Source organism: Gouania willdenowi, chromosome 13, assembly GCF_900634775.1.
Source record: "Gouania willdenowi chromosome 13, fGouWil2.1, whole genome shotgun sequence".
NCBI lineage: Eukaryota > Metazoa > Chordata > Actinopteri > Blenniiformes > Gobiesocidae > Gouania > Gouania willdenowi.
In genome coordinates, this window is record NC_041056.1 from 31218682 (window position 1) to 31235302 (window position 16621).

A 16621-nucleotide genomic window follows, 5' to 3' on the forward strand; every position below is an offset into this window, starting at 1 on the left:
TTGGCCCCTTTCATAACTGCTTGCATTTCTAGGTAATATTATTATCCCCCACCACAAAGTGGAAAGGGGGATATAGTTCCATCCGTCTGTTTAAGATAGTTAGTAATTTGGTATTCTGATGTGATAATTTTCTTATGTATAAATCTAAGTTCTTAGATTTAGGACATTTAGGAAAAGGTTGTGAGTTATAATGACAACCTATCTGGCGGGGGATGTTGATGACTATGTCTTCTTGTTATTATTATTATCAATATTGAGTGATTTCTCTTTCCAATAGTAGCTGGTGTTTGGTTCCCTGCCAATTCCTTTCTGTACCTTGCTCATATACTGACTTGTGTACCTATTTTTCTTAGCTGCTATGACGATCTTCCATGTTATGAAAATACTTATTATTGGCTGGTAGTGGGATGGGACTTTTCACTTAGGCATTCATCATCCCCTTGAGTTAGCCAGTAGGGAACTGCACACAACGCCGTCAATATCCCCTCCCATTACTAGCATAAATCAATATATAAGTGTTTTTGTGTTTATTAAAAAATAATATTAATGTAATAGAGATTAAAAAAAATAAAAAAAATCTTGAAGCCCGACCCGACCCTAACCCGACTCTGATGCATGACATCTCGGCCCGACCCGGTCCAAATTTTGGGTCGGGATCGGGCCACGCTCAGGCTCGGGCCTAAAATCTAACCTCTACATTACATATCCTTAGTCAGGTCAAACTTTTAGAGGCCTATTTTCTCTAACAAGGACAAAGAATTTAAAAACATCTTATTTCAAGTCAATTTAAATTGAAATAAGAGACATTGTTTACGTAAAGCTCCCTGCTTTAAGTAAGCAATGAGACAAGTCAAATATGAACAACCTCAACTAGGGACAGTCAGTTTAAAGACAGTTTAAGACCAAGAAAAAATCAAAAAAATCTTTTAATGACTAAATGTAATACACTGAACAACTCATGTATATATACCAATTAGATCAAATAAGCATACACCTTAGACTCCTAAATTATAAATAACTTATCAATCAAAAGAATTTGTACGTGATTTGTATTGCTTTAAATCAGTAGTAAATGTCATATTTAATTAATTACAATAACTGATTTCTAAATGTAAAACCCTTCTAATTAAAGACTAATGTTAGATATAAACTATTGAATCCCTGCCTTGCTCAAATAAAATGTGTGTATGTCGTTATCTCTTGATGTGAGACAGCTAATATTTTGACTCTGATAATCAGAAATGTCTTAGTATAATAACAAAAGAAGACACATGGCAAGCCATGCGTCATGCCAAAGGGAGGAGGGACACTAGATAACAACCACTGGATAAAATGCTGAGAAAAACTACGTCTGGGGCTGGAGTGAGCCAACCCAGTCCAGTTGTTAGATGAGTGCCTGAATTCCTATTGACTTGGTATTCTTGTTGATTAATTTCTGTTCATTTAAAACATGTAAAAAAAAATAAAATATATATATATATATATTGATTGATTCGAGCAATGCAAAACCTCTGTCTCTGTGAATGCTTCTCAGGTCTGAACACTAGAGTAACTTCACTCTATTCTAACAGTGTCTAGATATGAGCGCTATATAAAACCTAATGCATTATTATTATTAATATTATTATTATTATTATTATTTTGAGCTATTAAACCATGTACAGTTAGTTGCACATCAGAGCCACAGACAAGAATTCCCCAATAATTATAATTGATGTTACACATTTTGTTGTGATCTAGTGAATTCAAGGTCATTGCAAACCTTCCCAGATTAGGAAAATAAGAAAGAAGATACAAAAACATCAGTTGCATTGTGTTAGTGCAAGTGAGTGCGTGGTAATTTTGTGTGTGCTATTTTCTTGTACGTTTGATAAAAAAAGCAATGCTCTTCTCCTTTTGACTGCAGGAATAATCCTTAACCAGCAGATTAAATTCAAAAGAAAGTTTTCCCCGGAGATAGGCCTCTAAAGAAAATTGAAAAAGTTCTTATTTCCTCTGCCACCAACATGTAGTTGTGTGCCTCACTTCCCCTAGGCATAAAAGGAAAATAACTTTCACAATGAAATTGAAAACATTTTTCTTTTTATTTCTGGGGGAATTTATTGTAGATTTAATAATAGTACAACTTTAGGTGTAATAGTGAAGCTAGTTATTGGGTAGTGGCCATCATCAATAATGGTGACCAAATTTATTTTGGGTAAAATAGTCATCAACCATCCACCAATGTCATCATCAGTCACTTGTCAACAGAGTACAAGCTACGTTGAGTATTTTAACATATTAAGCTAAAAATGAGCGGCAGTTCATATGACCATAAAAGTGGAGTGACAAATGCTCATTGTCATCCACCCAGCAGTAATGTCTACATTCAGTGAGGTTTGCACCACCTTTCTTTTATTTTTGACTCTTCCTGTCATCATTGCAACATCTGAGCATTATCCAAGTATAAACTCATTAAAAACCACTTGAGAAGGACTGCGGGACAGGAGACTTAGTGGGCCATAGAATAACAGAGCAAAAAAATTGGACATTGTGGAGAAGTTCGCGCAAAGCAAGGCCCGTCGTATGCTCTCTGAAGATCTATTACATCACATTGTTTTTTTGTTTGTATGTGAACATGTGGGCCACTGTGTCAATTTTATTACACATTATAGCAATTGATACAGTAGCCTGCTGTCCTCTCATCGGATGGAACAGTTGAAGTGGGTGTCAAAATGATCGCTATCCGTGGTGCTGAACTTTGAATTTGTGTTGTTTTTTTAATTAGGAGCCAGGTAGCCAAATGTTTTTGTTGTTCTTTTGGTTTGTTTGACTTCATGTCAGTTTGATTGACGTCAAAAATGCCATAGCCATGTGTAAAAAATCTAGTAGTGCTTGTAAGCCCTGCTGTTGTGGACATATGTATGTTGTAAAGCCAAGTTATCATGACTGTCACGGGGCTACCTCGTGCCCTCTAAACTGTTTGTAAGGTTTTAAATCTCGAAACAAATGCATGATTAGTAGTAAAAAAAAAAGTGTTTGTCACCCATTGCTCCATGTGCTTTGTTTGTTGAACCAGGAAGTGGCAAACAGAATCAAAGCCTGTCATGGGTTTATAAAGTGGTGTGCTTCTTGGAAGATACCACATGTAATAGAGTTGGAGACGTGTTTCTTAGGAAATACAAATAACTGTTTTTCAAGTATATGTCAGCATTTGCTTACCTCTTAACATTGCTAATGCTAATATACAGTTGTTGGGTAAATGTTAAATGCATTTTTCAGTCTTTAATTTGTCTAAGATGAGTTAATTGATTTGCCCTCAGATCATGTGCTTTGGTACCTCCCCCTCAGTACTATAAAAGAGGAGGCTGGAGGCCTTGTGGGGGTGGTTGGTGGTCGGTGTCAGAGCAAAGTTTGTACAGAGCTGCAACAGAGTTTTGTTTAGAGTCTACCCACTAGGCCATTCTTACAATGACCTTTGTTGGGTTTATAGGGCCCAGTCACGTGCCCTGCCTCCGGCTGCCGCCTCTGAGCCTAGTTTAACTGGAGGTTTCTTCCTGTTTTAAGGAAGCTGTTCCTCTCAACTGTCACTGATGCTTGTGGAATTGTTTGGTTTTTCTTAACAATTTAATATTATGGAATGAGTGCTATGAGATGACTTATTGTTGTAACTGGCGCTGTATGAATAAAGTTGAACTGAATCGATTTTTAACAACTTTAAAGTGAGATTTTTATTCAAAGTTACACTAGTATTTTAAATATGTCTGAAATACCTAAAATCAAAATTAGATTTTTTTGTAGATTACTTATTTACTGTATATATACATTAATAAATATTGCCGGCCCGGCCAACCTGTAGTACCTTTTTTTCACCGGTTGGAAGATATAGACCTGTTCACAGCAGAGCTGTCCCTGAACTAGGCCATCTCAGGTGTGAACTCACTTTTTTCAGCCACTACTGGGAGCAGGGTTACTTACTGGTTTGCTTGGAGGTAAAATACTTGAAGATGTCATCTTCTGAAATAACTATACACTTGTATTCGTCCCGTTGACGCCTTGAGAGCTTGAGAGTGGAGCATTCTTCTTCTTCTTCTTTTTAATTTCCGGCAGACGAGATGCCTCAAAGGCGTATTGCCTCCTGGTGGTGGCAGAAATTGTTTGCAAATTCTACATATGGCCCCTTTAAAATAAATGTGAGGGGCTTAGCCAGAACTCAATGGGCTATATGCATGCTTCACTTCCGCGCTTGAGTGAAGACTGTGAAAGAACTTCCGGTTCCTAACCCTACTGTATTATGACAAATTACTATAGTTTTCATAATAATCTCACACAACTCAACAAAAGCAGTAAATAGCAGTGGACATCTCATACATTTGCATAAGCTACTGACAAACTGTTTTTCCCATTTATTTAAAGTTGCTCCTCTTGTTTTATGTTTACCTAGGCGCTAATGCTATATTAATAGGGGAGTGGTGGCCTAGTGGTTAAGGACGCTGGGCTTGTAATCGGAGGGTTGCCGGTTCAAGCCTCACCGGGGCCGTCACTGTGGGATGTTGAGCAAGTCCCTTAACCCTGAACTGCTCCCCAGGCGCCGCAAAATGGCTGCCGACTGCTCCTCAGGGATGGGTTAAGTGCAGAAGACAAATTCCAATAATGTACTAACATTACATGGCCAATTAAAGGCGAAAGCCCGATTTAATCTTAATCTTAATAAACTGTAAAACCTAATGTCCTCATCTGAAGCAGTAAACCTTTTCAACCCAAACTTGTTGCTGATGGTCATCTCATCCATCTGCCACCGGAGCGCTACATTCTCCGCCCGGACCTCCTCTATAACACTGAGGGCTAAGTCCAATGAACCCGGCTCAGCAGAGGAGCAGTAGTCATGGTCAGGAGATGGAACATCCATTTCCTCCTCGGGATCCTCAGAGAGAAAGTCTGGTCACTCTCTTCGCTCCCAAACATCAGGACTAGGGGTAGGAAGGGAGTAATTATTCCATTCAAAATCTCCACCGACGCCCTTGTGCATTTGATCACTCCTTCATGTCAGGGTTGAGATTTATCTCTCCAGATGTTGATGATTTTTTTGCAGCTCATCCTCTTGTGGGAAAGTAAAAAAAACCTCAAAGCAGAATTTCATCTAGTGATGTAAATATATTCAGGAGCCACTGAATCAGTGTTTTTCAATCTTGCACTGAAATTTCAGAAAAAATAAAATAGATTATTGAAAATGTTTAATTATTATTATTATTATTAGTATTATTAGTATTATTATTATTATTATTATTATTATTATTATTATTACAGCGTTATCACTCATTCATTCCATCAATATGCTCTATAGTTGTTTTTAAATAGTTTCCTTAACAAAATGTAATCAAACAAAGGGGGTACTTGGATTCAGGAATAAGACAAAGGGGGTACTTGGGCCAAGAAAGTTTGAGAAACAATGTACATACAGTATTTTCACCTGCTTGGAGGTATTAATCAGGATTTGCAATGACACAAAATCATTTTTAACTTAACACTTTTGAAATGAATGATTGAAGGATTCTGATTCCTTCATTTACAGATATGGATTTGATATTTTCTCATAGTTATAATAATGTTTAGCATAGTAGAAAAACCGTCGGATACATTATCATTGTAAAATAGAATCTGCTATTCCTCAAAATGCTATTTATTTTTTATTTATTTCAATTTTGATGCTCAGACAATTTTTTTACAGTGCCAAAATACTGATCCTACTGTGCATGAATAAAAAAAAATGGGGGAAATGCTAATAGTAGGCTATATTGAAATGTGCTTGCATCGGTTATTGGCATAGTGAGTTATGTTTCTCATAGGATGGAGCTGTCCCCCCCCCCCCCCCCCCCCCCCCCCCCCCTCTCTCTCTCTCTCTCTCTGTGACGTGGCTCTCCGTGGTCCCGGGCTGATGTGCTTTGCGGTCCCATTTCCACTCTCACTACTGGAGCTCCTCCCGCCTCCATCAGTCTTCTCCACCGCCAGCATCAGAAACAAGCACGAGCGAATCTCGCGGTGCGTTGCGTATTTCCGCCTGTCCTCATCCCACTGCTCACCTGCTTCTAGAAGTGTTTTCCACGCGCCAGCAGAGAGTGGATAAAAGAAGAAGAGCAAAGAAGAAATAGGTTTTTTTTTCATCTTTTTTTTTTTTTTGGTGCTGTTGTTTATCGGACTGAAGCTCCGCGGAGAAGATGCTGAGAGCAGCCTTGGTGCTGGCGGCACTGGTGGCTGTGGGCTGGGGCGCCACTCACAGTAAAGGTGTGGTAGGCTTTGGCTTTTCTTCTTATCACATCACATCACATCACATCACATCACATCACATCACATCACATCACATGCTTTTGGTCCGACAGGATGAGAGTGAATGCAGACACAGTCCAGCTACACTGAGGGCTTTGTGGTGGTGGTAGTGGTCCAAGGTCCTCTTTGGACTTGGACTGGACCCCTAACGGTACTTGAAGGTACTTGATCTGATCTATAACAGAGTTCTATGGAGACGTGGACGGTTTATTATGGGGGTTTCTCAGCTGAGGAGAACTGTGAACTTTTGTTTCTTGAAATTGTGCGCGTGCGTGTTTCAGGGAACCTTTTTGTGACCACAGGGACTCCGTAGGAGTGAGACTATTTACAAAAGTTAACGACACGGGACAGTATAGCAGGTTTCACCCTCCTTTCTGAAACTATGAGCTACCAGTTAGTTAAATACAATACTAAATGTTGACTGTTTCACTTTAATTAGAGTTAATAAGGAAGACTAGCAGTAACCTAAAAAGGTAGGAAATAATGAGGTTTCAACATGAAACCATTTATTTCTCCTAATTTATGCAATTGTTTTATTTTCGTTCAGTTTTATAGAAAAAATAGATCCTTCATTATTTTTTAAGAGCACACACACACGCACGCACACGCACACACACACACACACATATACATATATATACTTTTTCATTTCCTATACAATACCGATGTTGAGTATTGGGTATTGGCCGATATGGTAAGATATCAGCATGAATCATACATACATACTTTTTTTTTTTTAACTTGTATTTGTAGTGTGGAATGTTAGAAAAGGCTTGATCAAGTGATGTTGCTCAAGCAGAGAACAATAGTCAGTAACAGTAGGTATGAGAAAAACTGACCCATTTATTAATAACTAACTGGTTACATACATTTTAACCTTCAATATAATATCTACAATATTTGAATAAATATAATATAATAGAAATCAGAGATTTCAGATGCAGTCCGATAAAATCCGATATTTGTTTTCTGGCTGATATCGGACAAATATCTGATATCAATATCGGATTGAGCCACCAATATTGTGACACCCATATTTTTATATACTGTATATAACATACCACTGACCATACATCAGATCTGCAACACTTAAAAACATTTATCACAATGTTTCAGTGAAAATAAACATTTAAAGATGGTACCTTTAATACTAAAACTTACATCTTAAACTTATAGCCACTCCTCATGAAAAACAATGTTCTGCTCCGTCCACAGCTTGAAAAAGACGGTGATGACTTGGGATGTAACGATTCACTCAACTCCCGATACGATTCGATTCACAATACTGGGTTCACGATGCGATTCTCTCACGATTTATTTTACAAAATGGAACTGTAGATAAGTGATGACTGCAAAATATTCCTTAATTTTTTAGAAAATACTGTACTATTTTCCTTTTATTTTTCATTGTCAAAAGAATCCCTTGATAAACTATTCAAAAAAATGCAATTTAACCAAAAATAAATCTTGAATTAAATAAATAAAGGAATAATATAAATGAAGAAGAAGCCTATTAATTAAATTTCTGGTTATAGTAAACAATGCAAAACTGCACAATAGTTATTTTTCTCTTTGAAAGTGCAACTGAAAATGTAATTTGTGCCTTAACAATTGGATTTTTTAAAAAACCAGTCATTGCACTGTATTTACATCAGATATTTGTTTGGACCAGCAGAGGGCGCTGGTAACCCAGTGGTCGGTTGCAGATATTCTTGCAGTGAAGAAGAGATGATACGCGCTAGCAGACAAAGCTAATAGAAAAACCTGACTTTTACAGATGTTCACGTAATATTACAGATATTCTTTCGGTGCTAAAGGGGTAAGGAATCATTTATGAACATATTTAAGAGTAGAAGGTGATTCTGCCCGCCGCCTACGCTTCTGGACAAAAAAAGGATAAATAGATAGCACCCTCTATTGTTTAAAAAAAAGTACCGTGATTCAATTTTCAGAGTATCGATATGAACCTTGATACCTATGAATCAATTTTTAAGTGCCTTACGATTAATCGTTACATCCCTAGTAATGACGTAACCGACATTTGTTGACTAATACATTTGTAGGTGACTAATTCTGTTATCACTTTTTGTCAACAATGTCAACTAATCGTTGCACCCTTAGTGTTTTAATGGGTTTATTTGTGATCTGCTCGTCTTAAAACACAAGTTTATTACCAAGAATTCCAGCCTCAAAAGATCAGCTGAAGGGTGAAGTGTAGCAATGATAAATGCCATTTTTTTCTTTATTGGTACTTAAAAGTATATATTTTCTGTAGTAAACATGTGTATATATACATGTGTGCATATAACTATACACTATATTTTACTGTCATATTATTCTATGACAGGAAATTAATATGAAACTGAAATTAATTACAGTTTCGTTATTGACAGATTCTTTATTTTCCTTATTAATCTATAGCAAGAAGAATAAATGCATGAAAGTCAAACAAACTCTTTGGAATAATCATGTAAAATTAAATCTAATCGTCTGTCACAGAACACAACTGTGCCACAGTTTATGTATGTTTTACTGCATCTCAGGTGACAAGACATGCTCTAATCTGTGAAGTTATTCACAATTTTTTTTAGTAGTGCATAAATAGCCTAGAATACATTTTTAGACATGTTTTTTTTAAAGAAAGTATAGTTTATTGAATATTCTGACATTTTTTAGATATTCCAGTAGTCTTTGCTTTTCGAAAAAAGCACACAAAGTTTTTCATTTATATTATCCTTTCAAATAAAACAAAAAAAAAAAAAAAACTAAAGTACATTAAAGGGTTTGAAGAATAAAAATCACTTCATACTGGTTTTACTACATTGACATACAGTGATATACATCCTTAAGCCTCATTCAGAGGGACAAAGTTGAAAAAGTTCTGTTTACTCCCTCCTTTGTTATTCTACATTTTGTAAAAACAAAGTCAGCTCCAAATGGGGTAGTTGGATTTTTCCTACATTGGCAGGTGACGTCATCTTACACGCCTCCTAGAATGTGACCTCCTCCCTCTCCAACTATCTTACAGCTAAAACAAACAATGCACTTTAATATATAATATATATTGTACTTTATTGCCATATATGTAAATGCAGACTGCACTACTTTTTCTGCTGCCGATCGTGTTGGGAGTCACTGTTTGGAGCCTCAGACCCATTGTTTACACACATCAGCTGTTAGCACTCCGTGCTAATGCTACACCGGCCTATGCAGCGAGACCCGGTGTAGTGTAAGAAGGAAATGATGGAGACGTTTACAGATGCATGGCTCACAGCGCTAACAACGGCCTCGGTTGTGGAATTGGATGGCTTCCAACTTTTACGCGGCGACGGAGAGCGGTTAGCGGAAAGGAGAGAGTCTGGCTGTGTTTGTGTGCGGAAAGGAGGAGCTGCTGCTTTGCTCCTGCAGCAACGCACACACACTTTTCCGGCTCAAAATTATTGCACGCTGTTTGATTGCGTCACACGCTACTATTCGGCCTTGATTTTAACTCACTAAACCGAAGGCCTAATGTGGCTTTTTTTGCAATATTCGACCGAATATGTTCGGCCACCGAATATTTGGTGCATCCCTAAAAAATATCATGGAAATGTATGATATTGTCCTACAACATGTGGGAGAGACAGTTGTCTGTATCATAGAGCTATTTCCATTTCAGTACATAGGTTAAGTCCGTCATTTCGCAAGATTTCAAGGCAAGGTTTTGTCCGTGATTTGACTTTTCTGTCTCTTTGATATGCATTCAACTATCCATTCAAGGGGTAAAATAGCGTGCAACTGATTATTTTTTTTTTTAAAATAAAATAAGGAAATATTTTTATTCCTGTTTTAGGAATGGAAATCCATGATTTCAGTCTGTTTTCCATGGTCATGGAATATCGGAGGCCCTAGGGATGTTGTTTTTAAAGAATGATTACATTTCCTAAAAACTATTTAATGATAGTCATGCTAAGACTCCAATAATTCCCCCTTCTATGACCATGCCGCTGTGTGACATGGAGAATCTTTTGGCAGCCAAGTAGAAAGCAATGGAGATTTGCCAGAGCGGCCCCAAGCTCTGCCTTTTTTTGTCATTCCAGGCAAGATGAACTCTGAATTTAGATAGCTCATTACCAGCAATGTGTATTTTAATTCAACTACCAACTGTGGGGCTCTTTGCTGGGGCAACCTTTTTTTCTGCTCTATTATATGGATAAACACACTGCACGTTTTCCCTGCCAGTAATCATACAAACATGGGAGATGTACTATTGTGGAATAAGCATCAGAATTGTTGGAATAAGCGTCGTGGTGCAAACCCCATCACAGCTACAACCTCAAGTGAAGTTGCAGGATTATTTAACACAGGTTTTGTAATTTATGCTTCTCTTCATTGGGTTTCTGTATGTGACGCTTGGGTGTGTGTGGGATAGGATGCGAGTGGATTGTCATTCGAGCATCCCATTAGAAAATAAAAAAAGATGTGGTAAAAAAAAATACCAAGGCCAGATTTATGTCCTCCCTCCCTCGATGGAGAAAAGGAAGTGTATTATAAGAGTACTCTATAATAAATCCTCCACAGAGTTAAGGGAATTGGTTGTGGCAAAAATCCCATAAAACCCACCCCCCTTGCCTAAAAGGCATGAGGCAAAGATCATAGAGTCAGTTGGACTTCACAGATGCCTTCCTATTTTTTCCCAAAGCTTGATGGTAATCCAAGTAAAGGCAAGTTGCCACTGATCCCAGCACGTTGCTGTAACAATCAGTAGTAGAAAGTCAGAACAATCATGGTTCAGCAATTGCCCATTGAATCCAAATGAACCAGTAAATACAGAAAGTACCAAAGACTCACCGTTCATACCACACATTAAAGCTGACATCCAGAGTTTCTGAGAAACGTCTCGATGTCCCGCCCTCAAAAACCTCACTTCCTCCCACTGCCTCTCCCAATCTGCCAGAAGCCACGCCTTTAATTTTCTGCACGCACATCGCGGAACATAACAAGGTTGCATCGGGTCGCATTGATATAGGTCTATGGGTCAGGTAAGAGCCAAAATCATATTTACCTGTTTGCTGTTGTGACACGCGGCCTTGTTTCCGTGCACAGTTCCGCATTCACTTTGATTGACAGTCTCAAAAACACGAAGTCAAAGCCTATTGGCTGGGCACACTCTGCGATTGTTTCCATTTGTATAGGGGTCTATGGGACGAAGGAGGGACTTATATACATTAATGTATATGATTGACCACCAGCAGTAGACCATAGTAAAAGACTAGTTAGGTATTTTTTCGCATTTCAAAAGAAACATGCAAAAACATAGATTTCTCAGAAACTCCGGATATCAGCTTTAAACTTGCTTATTCATAAATAGGTTTAATAGAATACATTTTTTATCTCACTAAATATAGAACAAGCAAGAAATAATGAAAGCCTGAACTTTCAAAATGTCTAGAAAACACTTATCCTTATTGTAGTGTGTAGCTAAGTCAATTTTTGTCTAAGCAACAAAAACCTGTCTTTGGTTGGTATAATATAGTGACCACATCATTTTGAAACCCAGGGTTTCTTCACTACTTTTCTTTAAACAAGTTTTACTGAAGATGAGCTTTTCTTCTTCCTTCTGTATTTAACTCTACAGAATTCAGAAAATAGACAGGGTTGAGGGGTTATCACAGCATGTGTGAATTAGACCAAACTGGATATAATATGCAATATGTAGCTGTCTTATCTCTCTTATTTGACACCAGTAACAGTACGAGCAGGCCAAGGCCCACTGACATACTAACAGACGGAACATTGGAAATCTTTCTTAAAACTGCTCGAAGCTTCTGTCAGTTTTAATAAAATCATGTCCTTCTGTTGCATTGGTAGGAGTAAATATATTTTAATGCTCCCTCTATTAGAGGGATTCTCAAGTAAAGAGTCCCACTTTTAGTCCCTCTATTAGACATTGTTCCTCACGGTGGTTAAAAGTTGCCCTCCTCCACCTGAACTCTGTCTTCTTCTGAAGCGTTGTCGCGTACACATGTGGCCCATATACACAGCACATGTGTGTCAGCACACAAGCTCTGCTTGTGTGCTGACAAGCAGAGCTTTGACAAGCTCTGCTTGTCAAACCAAAATGTGATGGTACATTTTCTCCATTTTCCTAATCAGAATTGGAAATGGGAACAAATTAAACAAGTATGAAGTGGCCGAGTACAGGCAGTGACTTTCAGCTCACATTGACTTTCAAGTAGTTATTACCCTATGAGAGAGAGAGAGAGAGAGAGAGAGAGAGAGAGAGAGAGAGAGAGAGAGAGAGAGAGGGGGGGGAGGGGGGTGATCACTCCAATCCCATGCTTTTATCCCCACTTCTTCTGTGTAATCAAGTTTGTTAAGTTGATCCAAGTGTGGTGCCAGACTCTTATCATACTCCCCTGCTGATTTGCTCTGCGTGTGCAATAGACATCACTTTATCACGCAGTCACACAAGAGCTCTCCACTGTGCTGAAAAGACCCCTTTTGTTGCGTTCGTCAGTCCTCCTTTCCATTTGCTCCTCTTCTTCAATCACTAAACTCCAGCCCAACCTCCAGCCCTGTGCTCAGTGTATTCTTCAGTGCGTGCTGATGATTCATTGTCAGACATTGACGCCCACACAGTGATGTGTAGAAAAGGGGTAAACAGACAGATAGATAGTGCCTGACCTGTCCCTCTCCACTACCTCCGGATGACCACCAACAGAGTGATCATAGAAAGGCACAGAAAATTATAGGGCATGAAAAGAGAAAAAGCAGGAGAAGTTCCTCCCCCCTGACTCATCTTCACACTTGACAAGCAAAGTAACTCCAAGTTGAGTGCAGACACTTGGACAGTGAAAGTGTCTACACTCCTTCCAAGTAAAGAAGAAAATTGCCTTTGTCACCTGAAGTGTCTACAGAGACTGAGGCTATGCATTAATATATAAGTTCTGTTTTGTTTTGTTTTTGTATGAAAAAAAGCATTTTCCCATATAGTGATCTGTAAGGAAATTGCTATTACACGAGACATATCATGCATTTAAATCCTTCCTTTTTACATATAAATCATACAGTTGTGGTCTATATAAAGTGGAACTGCAATGCTTGGGTCTGAATTCCTCATTATTATAGCTCCACAGGCCCCTTTTCTACCCCTTTTCTGATGTGCTTCTAAGAGCAACTCATTTTGGTGCGGTCTCTTTAAATGCAAATGAGACACTTCATACCCCGCCCCCTCTCCAGGTTGCAGAGGTGACACTCGGTTCAACTTTACCCTGTTCCGCCATTTTTGTAGTTTGATAGAAGAGATACGATTGTTTAGCGGTGCAGAAAATGTTTATTCACGCGTTATTTACAAAATGTCAACAACAGAAGACTTGTCCATCCAGCTTTACATGTTCGACCTAGAGTCGGACCCAGCGGAGCGAGATGAAAATGAAGATGATGAACCTGCAGAACCCTAACAAGTGAGCTAACACAAACACCAAGCTAATGCTAGCGCCAAGTTAACGTCACGAAATGCATTTTAATACAGTCTTTTTGGAGACAAAAACGGCAAAATGAAATGACTAATGAAGACTTTAGACTTAAATTAAATCACGTAGGCTATATCATCAAGGATCTAAAACGAGCACACAGCGCTAACATATGAAGACGGTGCAACTGCTAATGCTTAGAAAACAATGACAGGGACGTCTTATCATCACACTTTTTAGCGTTATTTACAGCTTACCGAAGTGCTCTGTTCATTGTCTCCAAAGATAGAAGGAATTGAACCCTTAATCAGACGAAGTCTTTTGGCAAATCCTTCTTTATACTGGCGAAGCGGTCATCCTTGAAGTGCTTCGCACACACAAAAATGACCTTACCCACAGATGTGGGTACATTTCCGTAAAAAAAAATAAAACACAACCAGGCACTTCAAAAAGTTTCTGATGCTGGGAGACGGTGCAATGAAGCGTGTGGGTTACTACATCCAACAACCGAACATTTTGACTTATCCTCTCCTAACTGCGGGATCCTTGAGCTTGGACTACAAAATAAAAGCAAGAAATAAAAATGGCGGATTGCTCGAAGTGTTAGGCCTGGAGTTGATGTCCTAATTTGGCAGTTCCGCTGCAAATACTGTGACGTTATTGTTCAAAAAAGGTAATAGAGAATAGAAAAATAGAAACAGATTGAAAAATATGACCAAAACAGAATATAAAGATATCTACGGAGCACCTGAAGAGACTAATTTGAACCTTTCTGTACTTCTAAACAATCTAAATATACAACAAAATACATTTAAGGGCTAAAAAAGTGGATTTAGCATGATATGTACCCTTTAAAGTACAATATTCATATTCAAACTACTGGGATTATTGTTTGATCTGGACCAGTTGCTAGGCAACCAGTGGAGACATTAGGATGGAGAAGATCCTATTCAAGCCCTCATAAAACAGTAAAGCATAGTGGTCCCGTAAATTGCAGTTTTTTACTTTTTATATTTTATGTAGTGAACCACCACTTTAGCAATTTGTGTTGTTAGTTTTTATAGTAGTTTAATGAGTTTGCAAGAAAATTACAAAAGTTGCTACACAGATGCTGCAGAAAGAAATAGGCATAGGCACCAATGTGTCAAATTCCTTCTAGGTCTATAGGACGTGTTGTTCCCATTATTTAGCCCAGAGTGCTCTTTGTTAGGAACTGGCTCCTTATTCAGGTCAGCCCTGCAGGAACATTGGTAGCTGGATTCAGCAATGTAAGCATGCTGCTCATTGTCAGTAAAGACAGCATCAGAATTCTGTTCACCAATAGTTTTTAAGGTTGATAATTGACCACTGAATTCAGTCTCCTCTGTGTGTTTATTAATCAATAGGTAATTGTTATATTCTTCATTAGCTTGCAGTCCCTTTAAGGTCACTTTACAAGTGCTCAGTGACTGTGTGCTCATCACCTGGAGGTCTACAGATAGAGTCGCCCTGAAGGAAGGCATCTTATTTAGTGCTGCATATAGCTAGTTATATTATGAGTGTCATTATCCCTAAGGTTTGTCCATCCGGACAGCAGATGTTACAAAGTCCGTTCTCCTTCTGCAGCACTTTGCATCATAGACAAGGTTTTGTTTGATGTTTCCTGTAAGCTACTGTTGACTGAAACAGGAAGTCATTGCAAAACAGTTTTAGAGGCCAAGCATTTGATTGAATTAGCAAGATAAGCTGATTGAATAAAGCTATGAAAAGGCAATTTTTTACCGCATTTCAGATTTTTTTTTTTGTTTTGGTCTGTTTTAAAAGTTGTATTTTAATGCAGTGATGGTCTTTTCAATACATGGTCTTCTTGAAGTTATGTTATGCTGTTCTATCCTTGGTCCTGATAAAATGAGCCACACACAGCAAGGAACATCATCAATGGAGCTATTCGTTGTGCTGAAAGCAGATTACTGGAGGCTTTTGTGTCCTTTCATTAGCTAGTGCCTCAGTGGGAGAGGAAATGTGCATACACTAGAGTGCATGGATATTAGAGGGGTAGAGGAATGTGAGAACGCACCAGGGACCTGACAGTCAGTCACCGTATTGATAACGCTAAACAGTGATTGATGAGTGACAGATGGAAGGGTGAAAATGGCCAGAAATGTGCAGCACCCTAATAATAATGCCAGGCAGATATCCTTTAAGATGAGGCTTGTGTTTTATATTTAATAAACAAGTAAGTAATTCAAAGTGATGTATTTCTTAGAAACTATCCCACATTTAAATAAGACAAAAGTAAACATATGGATTGATCTGTACAGCACAAACCTCTGTCAGTTACCAAATATCCTCTTTGCCATATATTGGCAGTTATCTTAATCAGTGATCCCGGTTATGGTACCATGATCATTTACACTCTAAAAGCTTGTAAGAAATGTCTTTCCCCATTAATAACGATAGGTCCGAGTGTAAGGTCACCCTCTTTCACCAATATGAATGAAACCCGGTAATTGAAGAACCAACTCGACATATCTGATGCAAATGTAATATAGATTAAGTAATTACAAACCAAGATATACATTTTTTAAATTTTGCCATTTATGAGAGAGGGATTTTTTAATTTTTCAAACTGATCCAGGGTCAGTATATTGATCAGACCCAAATTTTATAGTATAAGGCCTAGCTTTGGATAACATTTTGTCAAAAAACTACTTTTGATGTACACCTGCTAACAGACAAACAAATAAATAAATGCAACTGAAATCATTCCCTCCTTGGCAAACCTAATTACAGACAATGTAATTTCACTCACCTACGGAGCAATGGTTTCAATGTTTGCTCCGTTTTCAGCAACGTTGGGCGGGGGTTTCTGTTGTTTTTTTCCT

The 16621-nt window shown here is 38.2% G+C and overlaps 1 protein-coding gene across 1 annotated transcript in view; it reads left to right on the forward strand.

Annotated features, from left to right (window-relative positions):
* The first annotated feature begins 6066 nt into the window (after positions 1-6066).
* Positions 6067-16621, forward strand: part of LOC114474868 (calsyntenin-2-like) — a 356008-nt gene continuing 345453 nt past the window's right edge. The window contains exon 1 of the mRNA XM_028465442.1: positions 6067-6261. Within this exon, the coding sequence (XP_028321243.1) occupies positions 6195-6261 (67 nt within the window). The 5' untranslated portion in view covers positions 6067-6194. The remainder of the gene's footprint in view (positions 6262-16621) is intronic.